This window comes from Phaethon aethereus (genome assembly GCF_964289735.1).
Source record: "Phaethon aethereus genome assembly, chromosome: 1".
In the NCBI taxonomy this organism is placed as follows: domain Eukaryota; kingdom Metazoa; phylum Chordata; class Aves; order Phaethontiformes; family Phaethontidae; genus Phaethon; species Phaethon aethereus.
Genome location: NC_138575.1, coordinates 1,976,405 through 1,994,569, shown reverse-complemented (window position 1 = coordinate 1,994,569; position 18,165 = coordinate 1,976,405). Strand labels below are relative to the sequence as shown.

At 45.4% G+C, this 18,165-nt stretch overlaps 1 protein-coding gene across 1 annotated transcript in view; it reads left to right on the top strand.

Annotated features, from left to right (window-relative positions):
* The window catches only part of LOC309416284 (uncharacterized protein), a gene marked incomplete at both ends in the record, with an annotated part of 107,006 nt that overhangs the window by 16,678 nt on the left and 72,163 nt on the right, over positions 1–18,165 (top strand). The window contains 19 exons of the mRNA XM_082013841.1: positions 875–1,003; positions 1,326–1,475; positions 2,231–2,368; positions 2,671–2,817; positions 3,752–3,871; positions 7,045–7,191; positions 7,331–7,534; positions 7,870–8,009; positions 9,173–9,296; positions 10,596–10,739; positions 11,047–11,237; positions 11,717–11,848; positions 13,080–13,154; positions 13,443–13,523; positions 13,612–13,638; positions 15,658–15,702; positions 16,436–16,504; positions 16,621–16,707; positions 17,375–17,401. Of these exons, the coding sequence (XP_081869967.1) occupies positions 875–1,003; positions 1,326–1,475; positions 2,231–2,368; positions 2,671–2,817; positions 3,752–3,871; positions 7,045–7,191; positions 7,331–7,534; positions 7,870–8,009; positions 9,173–9,296; positions 10,596–10,739; positions 11,047–11,237; positions 11,717–11,848; positions 13,080–13,154; positions 13,443–13,523; positions 13,612–13,638; positions 15,658–15,702; positions 16,436–16,504; positions 16,621–16,707; positions 17,375–17,401 (2,177 nt within the window). The remainder of the gene's footprint in view (positions 1–874; positions 1,004–1,325; positions 1,476–2,230; positions 2,369–2,670; positions 2,818–3,751; positions 3,872–7,044; positions 7,192–7,330; positions 7,535–7,869; positions 8,010–9,172; positions 9,297–10,595; positions 10,740–11,046; positions 11,238–11,716; positions 11,849–13,079; positions 13,155–13,442; positions 13,524–13,611; positions 13,639–15,657; positions 15,703–16,435; positions 16,505–16,620; positions 16,708–17,374; positions 17,402–18,165) is intronic.

Below are 18,165 nucleotides of genomic sequence, written 5' to 3'. Positions count from 1 at the left end.
GATGACACTTGGGTAAATTCTGCTGTAGGGAGCCATAGGGAGATAAAGGGAGAGGAACATTCTAATGTGGTCCTTTCTGCCTGGTGACAAGGGCTGTCCCCTACCTCAAAGAAACTCCAAAGGGCAGTACTGGAATATGAGGTTGCCTGGACAAGAGGCAGTAGATGCAAATTCTTCATGTAAATTAGGGAAAGACAGTGGTCTAGCTGATGGCCAGAGTGCGTCCTCCCATGGCAAACTTCAAAGTTGCTGCGTCTTGCAGGGTGAAAGGCAGCAATGCTGAACATGATGTCCCTGCTCGCTGTAGGGGGGTTGGACTAGACCTTCAAAGGTCCCTTCCAACCCAAAGATTCTATGATTCTATGATGATCAGAAAACAGAGGCGAGATTTGCACGGTACCAGATGTGTCCTTGGAGAGGTTTAAAAGTGGCAGAAGGTGACTAGCAACCCTGGAATACAATATGGAGATAATGGACTGACCCTTGTGAAGAAGAGCACGGGCAGACACTGATGTTCAGCACCTGTGGGAGCTCTGGGTGGATGTTTCACTCTACAGGCAGTGTGGGGGCACTGGGATCTGGACCTCGTGACTCCCTAGATCCCTGTACTGCCTGTCCTGGGCTTGCGGAGGTGCTCCCACCTGGATCTAGAGCAGGATATGCTCCTGGGTGCTAAGGGAGGTAGGATGTACATGCACAGCTGGGACCTCAAGCAGTACAAACTGGAGTCTCTCCAGGTGAGCATGATGAGACGCTGAGGATAAGCAAAGATACTGCTTTTAACCCTTTTATATAATTTTGGCTTCATACTGCCAATGAGGAGCCCTGTTGGACAGTATTCAGGGCACTGTCTAATGCTCTCCTCACCTTGCAGCTCCTCTTGGCTATGTCTCCAATTTCAAGGTGATGTCCTACACCAGCACAAGCCTGTCTATGGCGTGGAGTGCCACAGCAGCTGCCACCAAATTCAAAGTCACCTGGAGCTCTGTGGGAGCAGGCAAAGGTGAGCAGAGAGCAGGTGCACGTGCTCATTCCTGGCACAGGCCCATGTCTGTGACCATGGCTGTGGGAGGCACCTTTCCAAACACCTGATCTACTGCCTGGGGTAGGAAAGAGATCTCACTGTTAAGAAACATGGTCCTCAGCCTGCACCCATCGGTGATGGTTCCTTCTCTCTTTGTATTAATGCTCTTCTTTTATTTATGAAGATAATCCCCAAAGCTCTGAAACAATAGTACAGCAAGGAATGGCTGTTTCCTTTGTGGGGGATGCAACCAGCCTCATGGGTGAGCTACAGGCTCTGAAGTATCCCTTTTTTTTTACAGAAAAACAGGTTGCCAAGACTCAGTACCTGGGCAGTAGGGTGTTGGCTTACCGGATAGACCACTTGCTGCCTGACACCCTGTATAAAGTCAGTGTTAGGGCTGTCTTCAGCAAGACTGAGGGGCCGGAGGTGACTCTGACTCACCGCACAGGTATGTCCTGGTGGAGAAACCCTCTTTGTGTTGGGATGCAAAGGCTGGATTCATGGTCTTGTGCATTGCACCTTGATGGTGGAGTGACATGAGCCATCCTTGTAGCTGGTAACAATAATCCATAGCTATTCCCATGGGTAGGGGTGGACACATCCTTCTGGCATGTTAAACAGGCTTGGCATAGGTAGACAACCCTGGATGTATTAACACACTCCCCAGTCTTATTTATCCACAGCTGTCTCAGGACAGTTGGAGCCTCGCTGCAGGCATCACGCAGCATGCACTCACCGTGTTGAACTGTTCACCATGCAGTTCACCATGGTGAACTCACCAGCATACACTCTTGAGGTTTGCCATTCCTTGATTTGTGGCTCTGCTGCTTCAAAACTGGGGCCCTGGGTCCTTTCAGTGTCTTTTTCACATAAGTTCATCTGAATCACAGTTCCCCATGGTCTTTGAAGGTGCATCTGGATGATTTGTCCTCTTTTGGCCTCCTCCTCATGTCCCCATGTCGTGTCACCAGAGTTTGGTGCAGGCGATAAGAAATGTGGATGAGAACCCTCAGCTTAACTGCATAGTGCTCCTCTTCATGGATCATTAGGAAATGCAGCCAGGAATCCCTGGATAATGTCTGGAAAGTAGATGTTTTATGAATACCCAAATCTTTTTTCAGTGTCATAGCTTAGAGCCATGAACCTGGTGCTGTGTAACTTGAGCTGTTACTTCAGACACCTTACCCTGGTTCATTTTTGCAGCATCTTTTGCAGACTCTAACCCCATCCAGACCATCCAAGATCTGAGGATTACTGACACTGGCATAAATAGTTTGAAGCTGTCTTGGAGGAGGCTTCCTGGGGTAACTCACTATAAGATATCCTGGGTGCCATTTGATGGTAAGCAACCTGGTCTTTTAGTCAGGTGTGGTGTGACGACAGAGCACAAGGAACCCCAGAAAATAGGAGCTTATCCTAGCTCATTCCTTTTCCCACAGGTGGGGTAGATGAGGACTGTAATGTCTACGGCGGGAGGTTGAAGTCCTTTAACTGAGACAGGTTTTAGTCTCTAACAAAGATATCTGTTGGATGGAGGCATGGTTGGGATTTGGGAAGTCAAAGAAGTGTCTCCCTGATTGTTAATAGCAATTACCTTGCTCTTTCTATGTACACTGTGGGTTTTTTTGAATGGTTCCTTTTAGGTGGCTTGGAAACCTCCCAGCTAGTTACAGCAGAGACTGTCTCCTTCATGATCCCCAAACTGAAGGAGAGCACCACCTACACCATCTGTATGTCTGCAATGATCGGGGTACGGGAGGGAAGACCCACATTCCTCACAGCCAAAACCCGTGAGTACGGGACTGCTAGGTGGGGACAAAAGCATCTCCCCCATTAGTGCTGGGGGCTGTTGATGGGAGGTGAGGATGGAAAAAGAGCAATATTGGCTGTTAGACAGCTTACTACTTCTCAGGTCCCACCAGCCAGAAAACATGTATTGGGCCTTTCTTCTTATTACTGAGAAACGTTGGGACTTTGCCTGTTTTTTCCTGCCAATTAATCACTGTGAGATGCTATTTTTGTGGCACATTATCTTGGAATTACCTCTTTAGTTACAATATCTTGACCATTTCCAGTAAAGGCAAACATCACTCATGACTCTGTGGCATCGTGCGACTTAATTGATGCTGCAGTATAGGCAGATTTGGAGATCAAGTGGTGCAGAAGATCGAGGAGTGTGGAGCCAGCACTGTGGTTTCAGGGAGCTCTAGCATCTGGCACAAGTGAGCAGGCAAAACCTTTATTGCCTGTCTCAACAGCTCAAATTTCATAATCAGTTTAGAGAAACACCCGGGCAGTCCAGGCTGAAGATCTGCCAACAGTTATTTGCTAAAACTCCACCAAGGTCCACCAGCTGAGGATCTGATCTGACTCAGTTTTCTGGAAAACCCCTGAAGTGCTGCAGGGACTCCTTCCTCTCACCAGAAATGTGGTATTTAAGGAGGCAGAAGGTCTCCAAAGCTGATTGCAGGCTAAGGTGTGTTTCCTGGCACACACATCTTTGCACGCTGGGGTACATATCTGAGAGGTTCACCAGCAGCTGGAGCTCTGGACAAGTGTAGCAGAGATGTGCTTCATGCTCATCATTCCTCTCTGGACTTTTTTCCTTTGATTTCAGTGGGGCCAGGATTTGAGCCTCCCAAGGATGCGTCAGCTTCCTTTCAGCTCAGGCAAGCTCTCGGTGGTGGCTTCTACCCACCCTAAGCTTTGTTTCTTTTCTAACAGTGGATTTACCCAAAGTGACTGAGTTCACAGTGCAGGAGGCTGCGGAGACCAGCGTTTTGCTGATGTGGACAGCTGTTTCTGGGGCATCCGCGTACCTATTAACATGGCGCTTGTCCTCAGGTAATGTTGTTTTTGATGGGGAAAGGAAAGATAGTTTGTAATTTGGTCTCCTCCTGTGTGAGCTGCCCTGTCACCCAAGGGGTTTGAGAATGGAGCATGGAAATGTCTGGCTTGCCCTGAGGTCTGTTTGATTCAACACCTGGTCTTAGAGCCAGCTGATGCTGCAGAAGATGCAAGTGTATGGTATTAAAGGGGAAATTTCTTTCCATCACTAGCCTGAAGTGGCTGCTGTTTCCTTCAAGTCTCATGACTTGTATCTCCAAGTGCTGCCCATTTTGACCTGGGATAAATGATGCCATCACTGATAGCACCAATATTGTTCTTTCTTTTGAATCCATCTGGACCCTGTTTAGCACGAGAACGGAGAGTTGACCCTGGGGGCTTCCATACATCATGTTGCTTCATCTCAGCTTCTTCATTTGGTTGAAAAAGAGGGGAAAAAAATGGAAGGTGGCCCACTGAGGATGCTCACAAGATGACCCATTTGGCCATTGCAAAATCCTCACGGGAAGAAAAAGGAGATGTGAAAATTCCTTAGAAAAAAGCCTGCTTGTTGTCATTATCAGTGTCTTTTCCTCTAGAGTAACTACCTGTCCATCAGGGATAGTTGCAGTGGACCAGAAAAAGGTTGGTTTTTGTCATCCATACAACCTTAATTCTAATCTATTTAAAAGCTTTGCTATATAGTAAATAGCTTTTTAAAATTTCGTAGTAATTGATTACAATTTCTAGTGTGTGTATCTTTTTCCAATTGATTTGGCCTTATGGGCTTTGCCCTTTTAAAGCATCAGCTATATTATTTTTTCCTGGAGTGGGCTTAAACCTCTTTGAATATAACAAGTTTCCTGTCATTGTTGCTTCAGCCGCTAACTTTTTGCTAGGGATCGGTTCATCTTCATAAGTCAATAAAGAAAATGGATCTGACACAATTCCCCTGTGCTCCCTGCAGTGCTTTTTGAGTTACCAGGTCGTCAGCTTTAATTTTTTTTAATTCCAAGGACATTTTGGTATTGGCAGCTTAAGACTTGCAACATATGTCACTCAGGATGAAGTCTCCTGTGGTAGCATCATTATTTTGCTCTACATATTATGGATAAGTGATTAGGGAACTGAACATTCAGTTCTCTAGGGTGATTTAAGTGATCTAATGCAACTGTTCCCCTCCTGTGCCATGCTGTTAAAATATCGATCTGTAAGTATTCAAAAATCATTGGTTTCAGAGTTGTCAAGGGCTCAGAAACGGATAATACCGTGTCTGACAGTCCCCCTGTGCCCTCACTCGATTGATCCTTCTGAAATAGCTTTATAATTATTGATTTAACATTCCAATCAGATGAATCTTGCCACCACGTTTCAATAGTATCAACGAGATCAAATTTATGCTCATAAGTGAGTAATTCCAATTTCTCTTGTTTAATTATCCAGGCTGCCAGCATTAGTGTATAAAGGCTATTAAGAATTTTGTCTTTTTTTTTTTTTTTTTGGTCTCTTGGTGCCTTGATTAATTTTCTTCTTCGCAACTTGATTTTTTCCTAAATGAATACTCATTCATTACCTGTTTCCCTTGCCCCCTTTTTAAGGTCATTTAATGCCCTCCTCCCTGCCAGCTGACTCTAGTCAGTCTGCCCTATAAAAGATTGGGTCCACTCCTATGCCGCTTGAGCTCATCCCAGCTGTATACCTCCTCTGTCCAGTGTTACACAAAACCAAACCCATGTATGTCAATGGGGCTCCAGCCTTCCTCCCACATGCGACAGGAAGGTCCTTGGAGAAGTTCAGCTGGATGTTGCCCTCCGGTCTCTTCTTTCTACTTTCTTTTGACTGTTCTTGGGCACCAAGGTCATTGTTTTCTTATCCACCTAATCAAGAGAAGCTCGTTTAAGCTTGCATTTGCACCTTGAGCCTCCCAGTCTATTCTCCCTTGCAAAACATCAGCTTCATTCTTCATAGAAAATTGTCCCCAGCAAAGACCATCTTCCTTCTCCAAAGGTTGCAGATTTCTTCCCGCATGTGCTTGCCAGTCTTGTGCTGGGCATCCCTCCCTGAGTATGATCCAGGTACCTCCTACGTCAGTCTACCATCAACATCTTTTTTCTGTCCCGAAGTATGAGTGTGGTAACCATACACTCTTTCTTACTGTGTTAAAGACGCATTATGTGAAACAAAGGGGTTTAGTGCTACACAACTGTATAGCTGCAAAAGGAAAAGTAGCTAAACTTGCCCATTTGGGGGTCTAGGCCATGAGGGTGGGTGGTGGGCTGCCATGTATCTGTGTTTCAGCAGAGCTGTCATCTTGTGTTTCCTACAGTGAATCTCTTCAGACAAGGTAGCATGGCATCTAAATCAATTATTATTATTTTGACTTGCCTACCCAAAGGGATGGGAGTAGAAGAGGCAAGAATGCAAGAGGCATTTTTTTTTTCTTTTAAAGGAGCAAAACCTCCCTTCCAAAATTTTTTTTCGGGTAATTGAGAACATCTAATTAAAATGAAACAGATTATTTACACTGATTTAATTTGTTTCTGTAGAAATGATGTTGGGTTTTTTTAAAGGGAAAATGCTATTTCAGAATTGAAAGGTGCATGTTTCACTTTGACTAGCATCAAAAATCATCATTTAGTATTTCCAAAATAAGATACTTATAAAATATCAATACATTGTTATGACATTTTCACAGATTTTTCCTATCATTATTTTAAATCAAAACTATCTATTGTATGCAACCAAATTCCTCAAGTAAGTTTGATTTTACTTTTTAGCAAACTTTCCATTTATTAACGAAAAAGAATCCTATTTCTATACATGCTAACCACTGCAAACCATAATTAATGTTCCTTCATTGGTCTATCACGGAGCTCAGCATTGGATACCACCTGGACCAAATGCCCTCTCTAAACACTTGTACAAATTCCCATTTTCTTTTCTTCTTCATGTACTCAAGAACTCCCTTTTCAGATGCAAAACAACTTTATTTCATCTGGTTTAGGACCTGACCGTTGTGGTTTGCAAACACATTTTACCAAGAGCCACCACTCTGAAACCCAGGACTCTTCTCATTCCCAAGCTCCTGTTTGCCAAAGGTGGTGTCATTAGAAGATGGGATGCTTCAGACATGGGAGTTATTTTTAATTTCTCTGGCTCCTAGTCCATGCATGTTTCTTCCTTTTTTACAGCTTCTGATCTTTCCCAGGAACTGTTATCCGCAGCTTCTAGATCATATCGAGTGACAGGACTGAGCGTCAAAGAAATATATTCATTTTCTATAAGACCAGTCTTTGGAGATACAGAGGGACCAGAGACAATACTCCTTGGGCAAACAGGTATGAAGGCTGGAGTCTTATGTTGCAGTTTTACCTAGGCTAGTTTCTTGGCTTCTCTACCCTTCTGATGCTTTGCTAGGTAGAGGCATCAGAACTAAAAGAGGTTTAACAAACACCTTTTTTTGTCTGCCTCTTGCAGTGGGACCTGACAGGGATTCACCTGCACCAATCACTCCAGTGACTTCTGCAAAACCGGATACGGTGAGATCCCCATCCATATATCCTAGCAATGTGGGGACCACTCTTCTCCCACTGGTGACCACCATAAAGCTACCACCGACCCCAGAGACCCCAATATCGACCACTGTAGTGTCTGCACTGCTGACAACTCTCCCTGGACCAAGTGAGTCTGTATCCTTGTGTAATTTGATGATGATGTAGCAGTAGGTCCAAACCATCAGGGACCATGGTCTTTTCTGATCTCAGGAGCCAAAACTAATCTTTATTCATCGAGTAGTGAGAGTGGACAATGTCAGGGAAAGGGAAGACACAAACTACATAAAATGCAGTGAAGCTCTCAGCACTATGCTGTAGGGTGAAGGTGCTGCCTGCTCACTCAACAACACAGCATTGCAAGAGGCATTTGTGCTTTGGTTTGTTCTGTTGCTCTGAACACAAAGAAACATGCTTCTGCTTTAGGACCCCCCAGCTGACGGAGTTCCTCTCTTCCCTCTGCAGTCTGTGGCAAGTTCAAAGCAGACATTGGGTTTCTGGTGGACGAATCCTCGAGCATTGGCCAGAGCAATTTCAATAAAGTGAAGGATTTCCTCTTCCGGATCATTTCCTACTTCCCTAAGATTGGGCCTGATGGGACACAGGCAAGATTTTTTTATTCTATATCCTAAAGGTGTTTTCCTTCAAAGGGTTCACCTTTTGTTCGCCCCTGCGGTGACAGCAAGTCTGCTTGCTCACGTGTTGTGGCTCAGAAGGGCTAAGTGCTTTGCCTAAAGGCAACAAAGACGTGAATAAAAGTCTCCTAAATCTCAGCCTACTCATTTGGATATATTTCCATTTCTTGGTTATTTTTCCAAGAGTGAGTCACCAGGAATAAAGCAAATCCCAGACCTACTGCAATACTGTCTAGGTTATGGAGCCATGGGGTGTGTCAGTTGTGGGTCTTCCCCTTGGGCCCCATTTCTGCCAGGATTCAGACTGCTAATGGATGGAGACCCAGGTGAGGGCCTAGATGGGAGATGCAGCACACACCAGCAGCTGCATCCTCCTGACAAGCAGAGGACCAGATCCCCAGGCCATGCTGTGAAACACCTCGAGGGCAAATGAAGCCTCCAGCATTAAGCAACTACTCAGCAAAGCCAACTGGAATACTCAGTAGATAATTTGTTTTGGGTCATTTCTATTTAATTAATGAAATATCCAAACTAGCCCTTTGAAAGGGAGACCTGCATAGCTTACTTTCAGTTGATCAGGAAATGGGAAGCTTCTTGGACTCTTTATTTACAGGTAGTCTTGAAGGTGTAGGCACATGATGAAGTTACCCTGGGATAACAAATAATTCTGGGGAAACAAAGACATTTCAATGTAGATGGCTATAATATGAGCTGAGTAGCTGTCCTCCTTTTGCACTCAATAGAGATCAAGAGTTTCATTCAGGGGGGATAGGTGCTGCCATGAGAGCTGCTGCAGCAGGAGGTGCTCCCACCCAACCATGAGCTGCCTGAAGTGTGCAGGTCTCCCATCAGTTCTGTGCTGTATCCACCAGCCCGTGTCAAAATCTCTGATGCCCTAGAAAGTCTGAAATTGTACCTTGCCCATGCTTAAGCATATGGGTTGTGCCCTATGTGCCTGCCAATATGACAGCCATTTTTGTGCCTGTCTTCAGTCTGCAGGAAACACAACCTCTTTCCACTCCTGGTGCACCACAGCTAGTTGTATTATCTAACTCAAGGCAGTTTACAGAGTGATGGCGCATCTGCTGTGTGCCTGAGCCCTCCACATTTTTTAACCCCCTTTTCTTTGGCAGGTTGCTGTTGCTCAATACAGTGAGGACCCCAGGGCAGCCTTCCACTTCAACCAGCACCAGGACCGCAACAGTGCCCTGAAAGCCATCAAGGGGCTGCGCTATGCTGGAGGCAACACAAAAACAGGTGTGTATGGATGAGCTGCACACATGGGGTGGACCTTCTGGACCAAGACGGAGGCTGGAGACCAGGGACAGTATTTGAGTGTTTTGAACCGATTTTGGGGAAATTGAAGAACGGATGATTGAATTTAGTTTTATTTCCAGGGCTGGTCTTTCCGACTAGCCTAGTGTCTTCTATCTATGTCCTAGTTTTACTATTGGGTTTCTCTTCATTATTTTATAGCCTTACCTCCACTTGAGGGAGGCTTTTATACCTGGCTTGGAGACAAAGCCCATAAACATTAGGTTAGGATAGTTGATGCTGAAGCATCCTTATTGCCCACTGTATGCACATTTTAATCAGCAAATTCCAACAATTATTGCCTTGTTACCCTAACAACAAAACAATGTGCCCCATCCTATTTTCATGGTGTGTCATCACGTAAATGTCCTTTGTTCACCTCTGCTGTACAAATAAGACAGCTCTTCGTTAGCTCAGTGTCTTGGAAATTCAGACACTTTTCTTATGTAGTTAAAAAGTCAGAGACAGACAGCACTTTCCACCTACTCATTCCCAGCAGGACAGTAGGGTATACCTGGTTCCCTGCAGATATATGAGCAGTAATATTAAATTAAAGGTAGTTAGTTTTAACTTTACCCTTTTTAAATGGCCCACCTAAATGTCTTCCTGTCAGTCAACGTAATGGGAAGCCTTGTGGCACCCGAGTATGTTAACTGAAGGCTTATATACCTTGTCCTGGCTCAGTGGTATTGGTCAGGAACACAGAAAACTGGGGCTGATCAAAATCGAAGAATTTTGATGTGACTGGTTAGGGAAAGCAGGCGTGAAACTGGCCAGATTGCAAATTTCTAGGTAACCTTACCCCTCATCTTTCTTTTTATAGAGGCTGTGTCAATAGAAGCATTTTACCCCTCATAGGACTCTTTCCATACTGTTTTGGGGCTTCTTAACGATTTCAGTTTGGGGGAGAGTTCTTTGTGAAACTTTCCTGGTCTTTCTAAAGAAATTTGGAAATGAGAATTCTGTGGGTTTTTTCATAAAATGCAATGAAAATGCTTCAAATCTCTTGAAAGTATCATTTTTCCATTCCAAAACTATCTGCTCAATTCATCCTGAACCATGTCAGCCAATCTGATTTACTGCTGTCTTCCCTCAAAAGATGTTGCCCCATGCTAGGCGCTACTATCCACTTATGGGGCCACACAGAATGCCCTTTTTTCTCCACCTGTGGAAGGAGACCCACAGTTCCCACCCGCAGACTTAACAGGCAGATTTACACCATCCCTCTCCATGTTTTCCCAGGTCGTGGTTTAGCCTACATGCTAAAGGAGATATTCCAGTCCTCCAGCGGGATGAGACCAGATTTTCCTCATGTGCTGGTCCTCATGACTGATGGGCAATCCCAGGATGATGTGTTGCCACCAGCCAGAGTAGCCCATGCTTTGGGTAAGAGTTGCCCTGTTGCATTTCCCTGAGACCTTGGTTCTTTATGAATTTCCAGGGAGTTGGGGGTGGTACGTTATGTGATGTGTGCACTTTGAGTTGGCTTTCTTTGCTCCTTCATCCTTTCTTCTTTCTGTTCCTAGCATGAGTGTCTTGGTTTGCTATAACTTACGCTGCTCCAGGTGAGTTCTCTTGTGGCTACTGGAGTACCTAATCCCAGCAGAGATTATTAATACAAAGATTGTGATGAGGGGTTTAGAAACACTGATCTAAACATTTTTTCTTCCATTGAGTGAGCGATGTGTTTCAGGGATCCGTGTCATTGCTGTGGGTGTCTCAGGAGCTGACCCTGTTGAGCTCAACAGTATCTTGCTGCAGCAGAACCTCCAGAACATTTTCTATGTCAGCACGTTTGACGACTTCCCCCAGATCCTTCAAGAGCTGATAGAGGTCATTTGTTCTGAGCCTCAGCCTTCAGGGGCCCAGCTACCATCTGGGGAGGTGAGCTGCTTCACAGCCCTTTGAATATAAGCCAGCTTGCTTGGCACAGGTCGTGCACAAGGGCAATCTTCTTCCCTGAGCAAAGTTTCAAAGCAAAGCCAGAACAGATTTAGGACACTGTGTCAAATCCTGGCCTCATTTACTTACTGTCCAATGGTGGACATAAGGAACAAAGTCTTTTAAATCAAGGGAGTGGAATTGGGGAAGCTGGAATACAGCTTTGAAAGTTTTGTGGCATAAGGCCACTGCAGGGGCAGAGCACTTGAATGTCCTATAAATTCTTTGCCCTTTCCTAACACTGGTCAATGGTTCGTTGGTACAGATTAAGTTCATCTGCAGAGTATCTCCAACTTTATGGCTGTTTCAGTGAAAAGGTTGGTGATACAAAAGTACCTCTTGAGACCTGTTGAAAATTGGTGTTTGATGTCTGGTTCTAAAACCTGGAGGATCACTAACCTAAGCCAAACTTCATGCTGTAGGTTGCCAGACATGAAGCCGACAAGCAACTGCCATTTGGTGGCACAGAGAGCAAGCCACACATCCCTGATCCATCATCAGCTGAACCACATATCCAAAAAGAAGAGGAGACTTGTGATCTGTGGTGTTTAAAGGTGAGAATTAATTCACTGGTGTCTGTTCAGGGAATTAAATTTCAAAGAAACATATTGATCGCTGCTCTGATCAGGTCACTTCTCATACCTGTGTGGTGTTCAGTGGAGTTATATCAGTGTAAAGACCCTTAACTTTGGAAACCATACCTATGTTTGGGAAGGTCGTCCTAGAAGCTGCCGTTTCAGCATGGGAAATGCAGCAGCCTCTTAGTGCTCCTTCCCAGCAAACCAGTGAAATGCAGGTATTCCATAGATCCTGCTTCATATCTGCCAGCCCCATGCAGATGTCCCAGATGTTCTGTGGCATCTAAGATAGCTCTAGACTTCATGTGAGCCACTGCACAGACCACTAAGCTGCCACTGCTCCTTACTTCAGAAACAAAAATGTTGGGAGGCAAATCTACCCCCTCCTCCTACCAAGCAGAAAGCCAGAGGACATGAAGAGTGGTAGGACAGCCCCAAAGTCCATGTGCTAGTGAGTTTACTGATGTGGCTGTAGTCAGCAAGTCTGAACAGTCTGTGTTAGCTTCACTGGAGAAAATTAGAGTTTCCATAGCACTTGGTGGACAGCTAGTCAGTGTGGTCAGAAAAGTCTGGTCATGCTTCAGTTCATAGGTAGGTGTCCACACTGGAAGAATAGCTCAGACGGTGATGTTTATGCTATGGCAGTCTAAAATTAGGTGAGATGAATGTTGTCTATGGATGGTTGAATCAGAGTCTTTATTTCACCTCTACCAAACTCCTTTCCACAGTTTCTCCCATGGGGGAGAACTGCATTGACACTACCCTGAAGTCTTGGAGATCTGTAACAAAGAATATTTAGAGTCTCTCTGAGCCAAAAAGAAGATCCTGAACTGTAGGTGTAGCATGGGCCAAGAATTCATGAGCCATCGATGCGCTCCCTGACTGCATTTTGTCCTAACACAACTGTTTTCTCCATCCTGTTCTCCCAATTTCAAGACACAAGCTGAAGACGTGATAAATAATGCATGATTATTTATGATAATTCATGATTATTTATGAGGCCCCCCATGACCTTTAGGGGCGCTTTAAATAGCCTGAGGATAGGAACAGGTCTCCTGGATAGCCAACCTTGCTTCTTTCTTCTGTTGCATAAGCCAAGCGGTGTGCTAGTCTGCGTTTCGTGGTCTCTCAGGTTTAGATTTATTTGCCATCCTTTAGCAGATAATAATTTCACTATCATTTGTTCTTTTTTTGTTTTCTTTTCAAGAGCTTCAGAGGCCCACCAGCTCATGGAGCCTATGACCCATACAGCTTTACTACAAAGGGAGAGAAAGGAGAGAGGGTGAGTCCACCAGCATGAACCATCTACTCTGTTAATTGATATGCAACTAGATTATTAGAACCAAGGAAGAGATCTAGCAAAGAATCATCTTCAGATCTTTTATGTTGGTGTTTTGGTATATCCTGCTCCATACTAGCTTTGAAAATCAGGCAAAAGGGCATGCATATGTGCATGTACTGGCAATTGGGGATTCCCTCAAGAGGTACAGAAGGCTCGTGCTGCATGAAGCTGTTTGGGTTTGCAGGTCTGGGCCCATAACCTGCATGCTGTTACTTTCTGTATGTTTAGGGTCTACCTGGGAAGGACGGCATTCCTGGGCTGCCAGGCAGACCAGGGCGGACAGGTCCTCCTGGTCCCCCTGGACTCATGGTAAGTATTTGTTTTAACAAACCTTGCCAAAATACCATTTAAGAGAAAAGTGAGCATGGCTTTCAAATCTCTCTCTCCTGTTTTGCAGGGTCTCCCTGGTATCCAAGGTGATATTGTAAGTATTTTGAATGCAGCAAAGATCATCAATAGAGTGGGACCCTAAAGCTTTGCTTTTCGAGCCTTTCAAAGGCCAGTCATGCTGAGCAGGACAGGAGAACCAAGTGACCCATTTTGCCTTTATGGGTGGCTATTGCTGTCACCAAATAGGTCCTAATAGGTTTCCTTGTGTTCAGAGATCTGGCAAATAATGCAATACAACATGGGCACATTTCTAGCCAAGTAACCCTCAATGAACCAGAGCTGTCCAGAAAAAAAAACAAGGACTATGAACTCTGCCTTCAGTCAGAAGTATATATATACTCACTACAAGAAGGACATTGAGTTGCTGGAGCGTGTCCAGAGAAGGGCAATGGAGCTGGGGAGGGGTTTGGAGCACAAGTCTGATGAGGAGCGGCTGAGGGAACTGGGGTTGTTCAGTCTGGAGAAGAGGAGGCTGAGGGGAGACCTTATCACTCTCTACAACTACCTGAAAGGGGGTTGTGGCAACGAGGGTGTTGGTCTCTTCTCCCAAGTAACAAGCAATAGGACAAGAGGAAATGCCCTCAAGTTGGGACAGAGAAGGTTTAGATTGGATATTGGGAAAAATTTCTTCACCAAAAGGGTTGTCAAGCACTGGAACAGGCTGCCCAGGGAAGTGGTGGAGTCACCATCCCTGGAGGTTTTTAAAAGACGTGTAGATGTGGTGCTTAGGGACACAGTTTAGTGGTGGACTTGGCAGTGCTGGGTTAACGGTTGGACTTGATGATCTTAAAGGTCTTTTCCAACCTAAATGATTCTATGATATATCAGCCCTACTGCATAATCACCAGCAGCATCATTTGCTCACAGACTTCCCATACAAAATTGTCCATGCAACTGTTCACAGCATTGCTTGGAAAACATGTGTCTAGCTAGATCAGCTAAACCTCATGTGCCCTTGTTTTGCTGTACTAATTGCTCCATGCTGTTGATGTCATTGGTGCTGGCACAGCTTTACACACTAGATCAGCGGTCACAAATGTCCCTCGCCCACTTTTAACAGGGCTCTATTGGTAGACAACTGTGTTTCATCAGCTAAATCACCCTTGGGTTTGGGGCCTATGTTGACAAGGTGCTGGTACCAAGTTGCCCAGGTCATCTGAGATGCCCTAGGATTTCCAAGGCAACCATGCAGGGCTGATAAAATATGGGACTTGATGGACACTCCTGAAGAGAGAGCTGGAGGCCAGGCAGGTATCAGAGAGCATCACAAATGGCACGAGACACCAGTGCATGTGTAATGGAACTGAGCCCCTGACCTCTGTTAGCCGCAGTGCAGTGTAAACAGCCAGCTCTTGTACAGAAACAACATTTCAGTGGTACCATCTTGAACTTAAGTCCATCTTTTGGGCTCAATTCAGTTGCTTAATGAGTCCTCTCATGTAATTTGAGATGCCCTGTTATCCCACCCATCCTCTAGCTGATGCTCCAGAAGGACACAGGTCTCCCATAAATCCTGGGATGTTTGCCAGCCCTGTGCCTTGGGTAACTGGGGATATCTCAGATATCCCAGGACACCCATGTCTGTGCATCTGGATCAAACTGCCAGTGTCTGTGATGAGGTAGCACCTATAGCAAGGGTTGTGACGTTTGTGAGCCATGGTTTGCATGGATCACAGGGGTCTGACACAAACCACTGTGGCCACTGAATGCCCCTTCTGACTCGTTTACCTTCTTTTGGTGGATTAAATGAGCAGCAACCCCTCATTCCTCACAGCTTCCCATGGTGCTTGAATGTATTACACTGTCACTACATCAGATGTCCACCCTACATGCACCCATCACTAGAGAGGGATATATAACACACCCACAGGTGACACATATATATTTCTGATCAACGTTGGGACCAAAATCCACTTCTAGGAACCTATTTTCAAGACCACTTTAAAAGTGAATGAAATTTTATTAGAGACAGGTCTGTAACTTGAACATCCCACAATGATCGTCTTGCAGCTGCTTTGCTGTTTAATGCTGCAGGATTTATTTTTCATTCCAGGGATCTCCTGGGTATCCTGGACCAGTGGGGCCAAAAGGAGACAGAGTGAGTTTCATTCCTGGATTTCATTGGGAAAAAGCTATTGTATTGCTCTGGTCCCTAATTTCTAAGCATTTGTACAGTGACCTTTGGTGAATATGAACTTTTGAGCTCTATGTAACTAGCCCTACACTGCTAGTCTTCAGCCTGGGAAGTTGTCTTTCAGCTTTGCTAGAAGGAATCTAGTGTCTTTAGGGAGAAAAGTGCTCAGTCCTTATCACAGGCCCTTGGCACGTTTCAGCTGGTTATTTGCAGAAGGAGATATGGTTGGGTCATTCTGCCTTTCTGAGTTTCCAGTATGAACAAGTCTGTCTGCGTACATTTAGAAGGCAAAAAGGTAAGGCTTCAAGATCAGTTGTGGGCAGATGCTAGGAGCCGTTGTCCCATCCTTCCCCCATCTCCCAATGCATATTCTTCTTCCTTCCTTGCATCCACCTGAGCTGTCTGTATGGCTACACATCTGGGAGCGGATCCTGCTGAAAGCCAGTCTCCTTCCCCTGGGATTGATTTTCTGCCATGCCAGTAAGCAGAGCTCACGTCATGGCCATGGGGTTTCTGGTACCTCTGCAAAAGAGCTGCTGCAAGCAGGTGGTTTGGGTTTGCAGCATTAGGGAGGGGCTGTTTGGTTTTAAAGTCACTTAGGCCGATCATGGAAATTGCCTTTAAATTATGAAACTGCCTGATTGCACCTGGACCTCCCAATGCAGCTAAGCATGGGTCTTCCTTCCCTTGCATGCAGGGTGAACCAGGCTATGTCCTGGGAGGAGTGGAGGTGATTCCTGGCCGAAATGGGCAGCCTGGCTCCCCTGTGAGTATCACATCCCAGGTGTGGTGTACCCTTCAGCCTCTCAAGGGCTGGCAGAGAAGTGAACAGAGCTGGGAGAGAGCCCATGTCCCTCCCTCTCCTGGTTTTTGTTGTTGCAGGGACAGAAAGGGCAGCCAGGGGTTCCTGGAGTAGCAGGACCACCAGGTTTACCAGGGCCACAGGGGCCACCAGGGATCTCCATCAAGGTGAGCATGGTTATTTGAAGCATGGTTCTGTGATGTTGTACCACAGAAAGAGGAGACCCAGCATAATCCAGGGTCCCTGGATACTCTGTTCATTCAAGGGTCTTTGGAACAAACAGTTCTTCTCTCTATCATGGGATTCTCCCATTAAGGCATAAAAGGAGGAACTCTGCAAAATGTGCTCCTCATCGAGGCCCTGCTGTTCAACACAGTGGGAATCAATGATGGAGCTTGAAAAGGTTGTGGTCAGCCTTGTCTGACATGGGACCAGATTCAGTGGCCACTGAAACTTCTCCAGGTGCCTAGGAAGGTTATTTGGTGGCTGGAGTGAAATACCCAGGATCACTTGTGCTGTGCACAGCCAAAACCAAACTGATGGCTGTCACCAAATATCTCCTTGCACTGAGGGGGGGGTCAGAAAGTCTCAGCAGAGATAAACACTCCTCTCCTCTACCCTAAGGGAGAGTTGTCATCAGATTTTGCAGGTTGAGGTGTCTGGAGCATGCAAGATAGTAGACACCTCTACTAAAGCTCTGTCTTCCCTTGATGGTGGGAGTTTTGGTCTCTGGGCCTGTCAGCCTGCAGGAGCTTTTTGCTGGGACTAAGTTGAGAGAGGACCCCTCTCTAGATTGCCACCTCATGGTAATTCTCCTTGTCTTTTGTGTTTCAGGGTGAACCAGGGGATTCAGGTATCAGGGTAAGTACCTGAGACTGGCTTTCACTTTTGCATGTGATGAGAAGTGGGTTTTTTATTATTTCTAAGGTGCCTAATAGGCTCTGGTTTCCATATTTACAAGATGTCCATCAAGATCCAAAACAACTGGTGGGACTGTCCTCGTTTCAGCTGGGATAGAATTCATTTTCCTCCTAGTCACTGGTATAGTGCTGTGTTTTGGATTTAGGATGAGAATAATGTTGATAACACACTGATGTTGCTAAGCCGTGTTTACACTTAGTCAAGAACTTTTCAGCTTCTCATACTGCCCTGCCAGTGAGGAGGCTGGGGGGGCACAAGAAGCTGGGAGGGGACGTGGCCAGGACAGCTGACCCCAGCTGGCCCAATGTACATTCCATACCGTACGACGTGATGATCAGTATATAAACTAGGGGAAAATCTGGCCAGGGGCTGCTGGTTGGGAACTGGCTGGGCATCGGTCAGCAGGTGGTGAGCAATTGCATTGTGCATCACTTATTTTGTGTATATATATTTGTATATATTTATATTATATATATAATATATACTTATTTGTGTATATATTTTATTTATTTATTTTTCCCTTTTCTATCCTATTAAATTGTCTTTATCTCAACCCATGAATTTTACTTTTTTTTTCCCCGGTTCTCTTCCCTCTCCCACTGGGAATGGGAGTGGGGAGTGAGCGAACATCTGCGTGGCGTTTAGCTGCCTGCTGGGTTAAACCACAACAGTCCTTTCTAAAACATCCCTGTATTATCAAAACC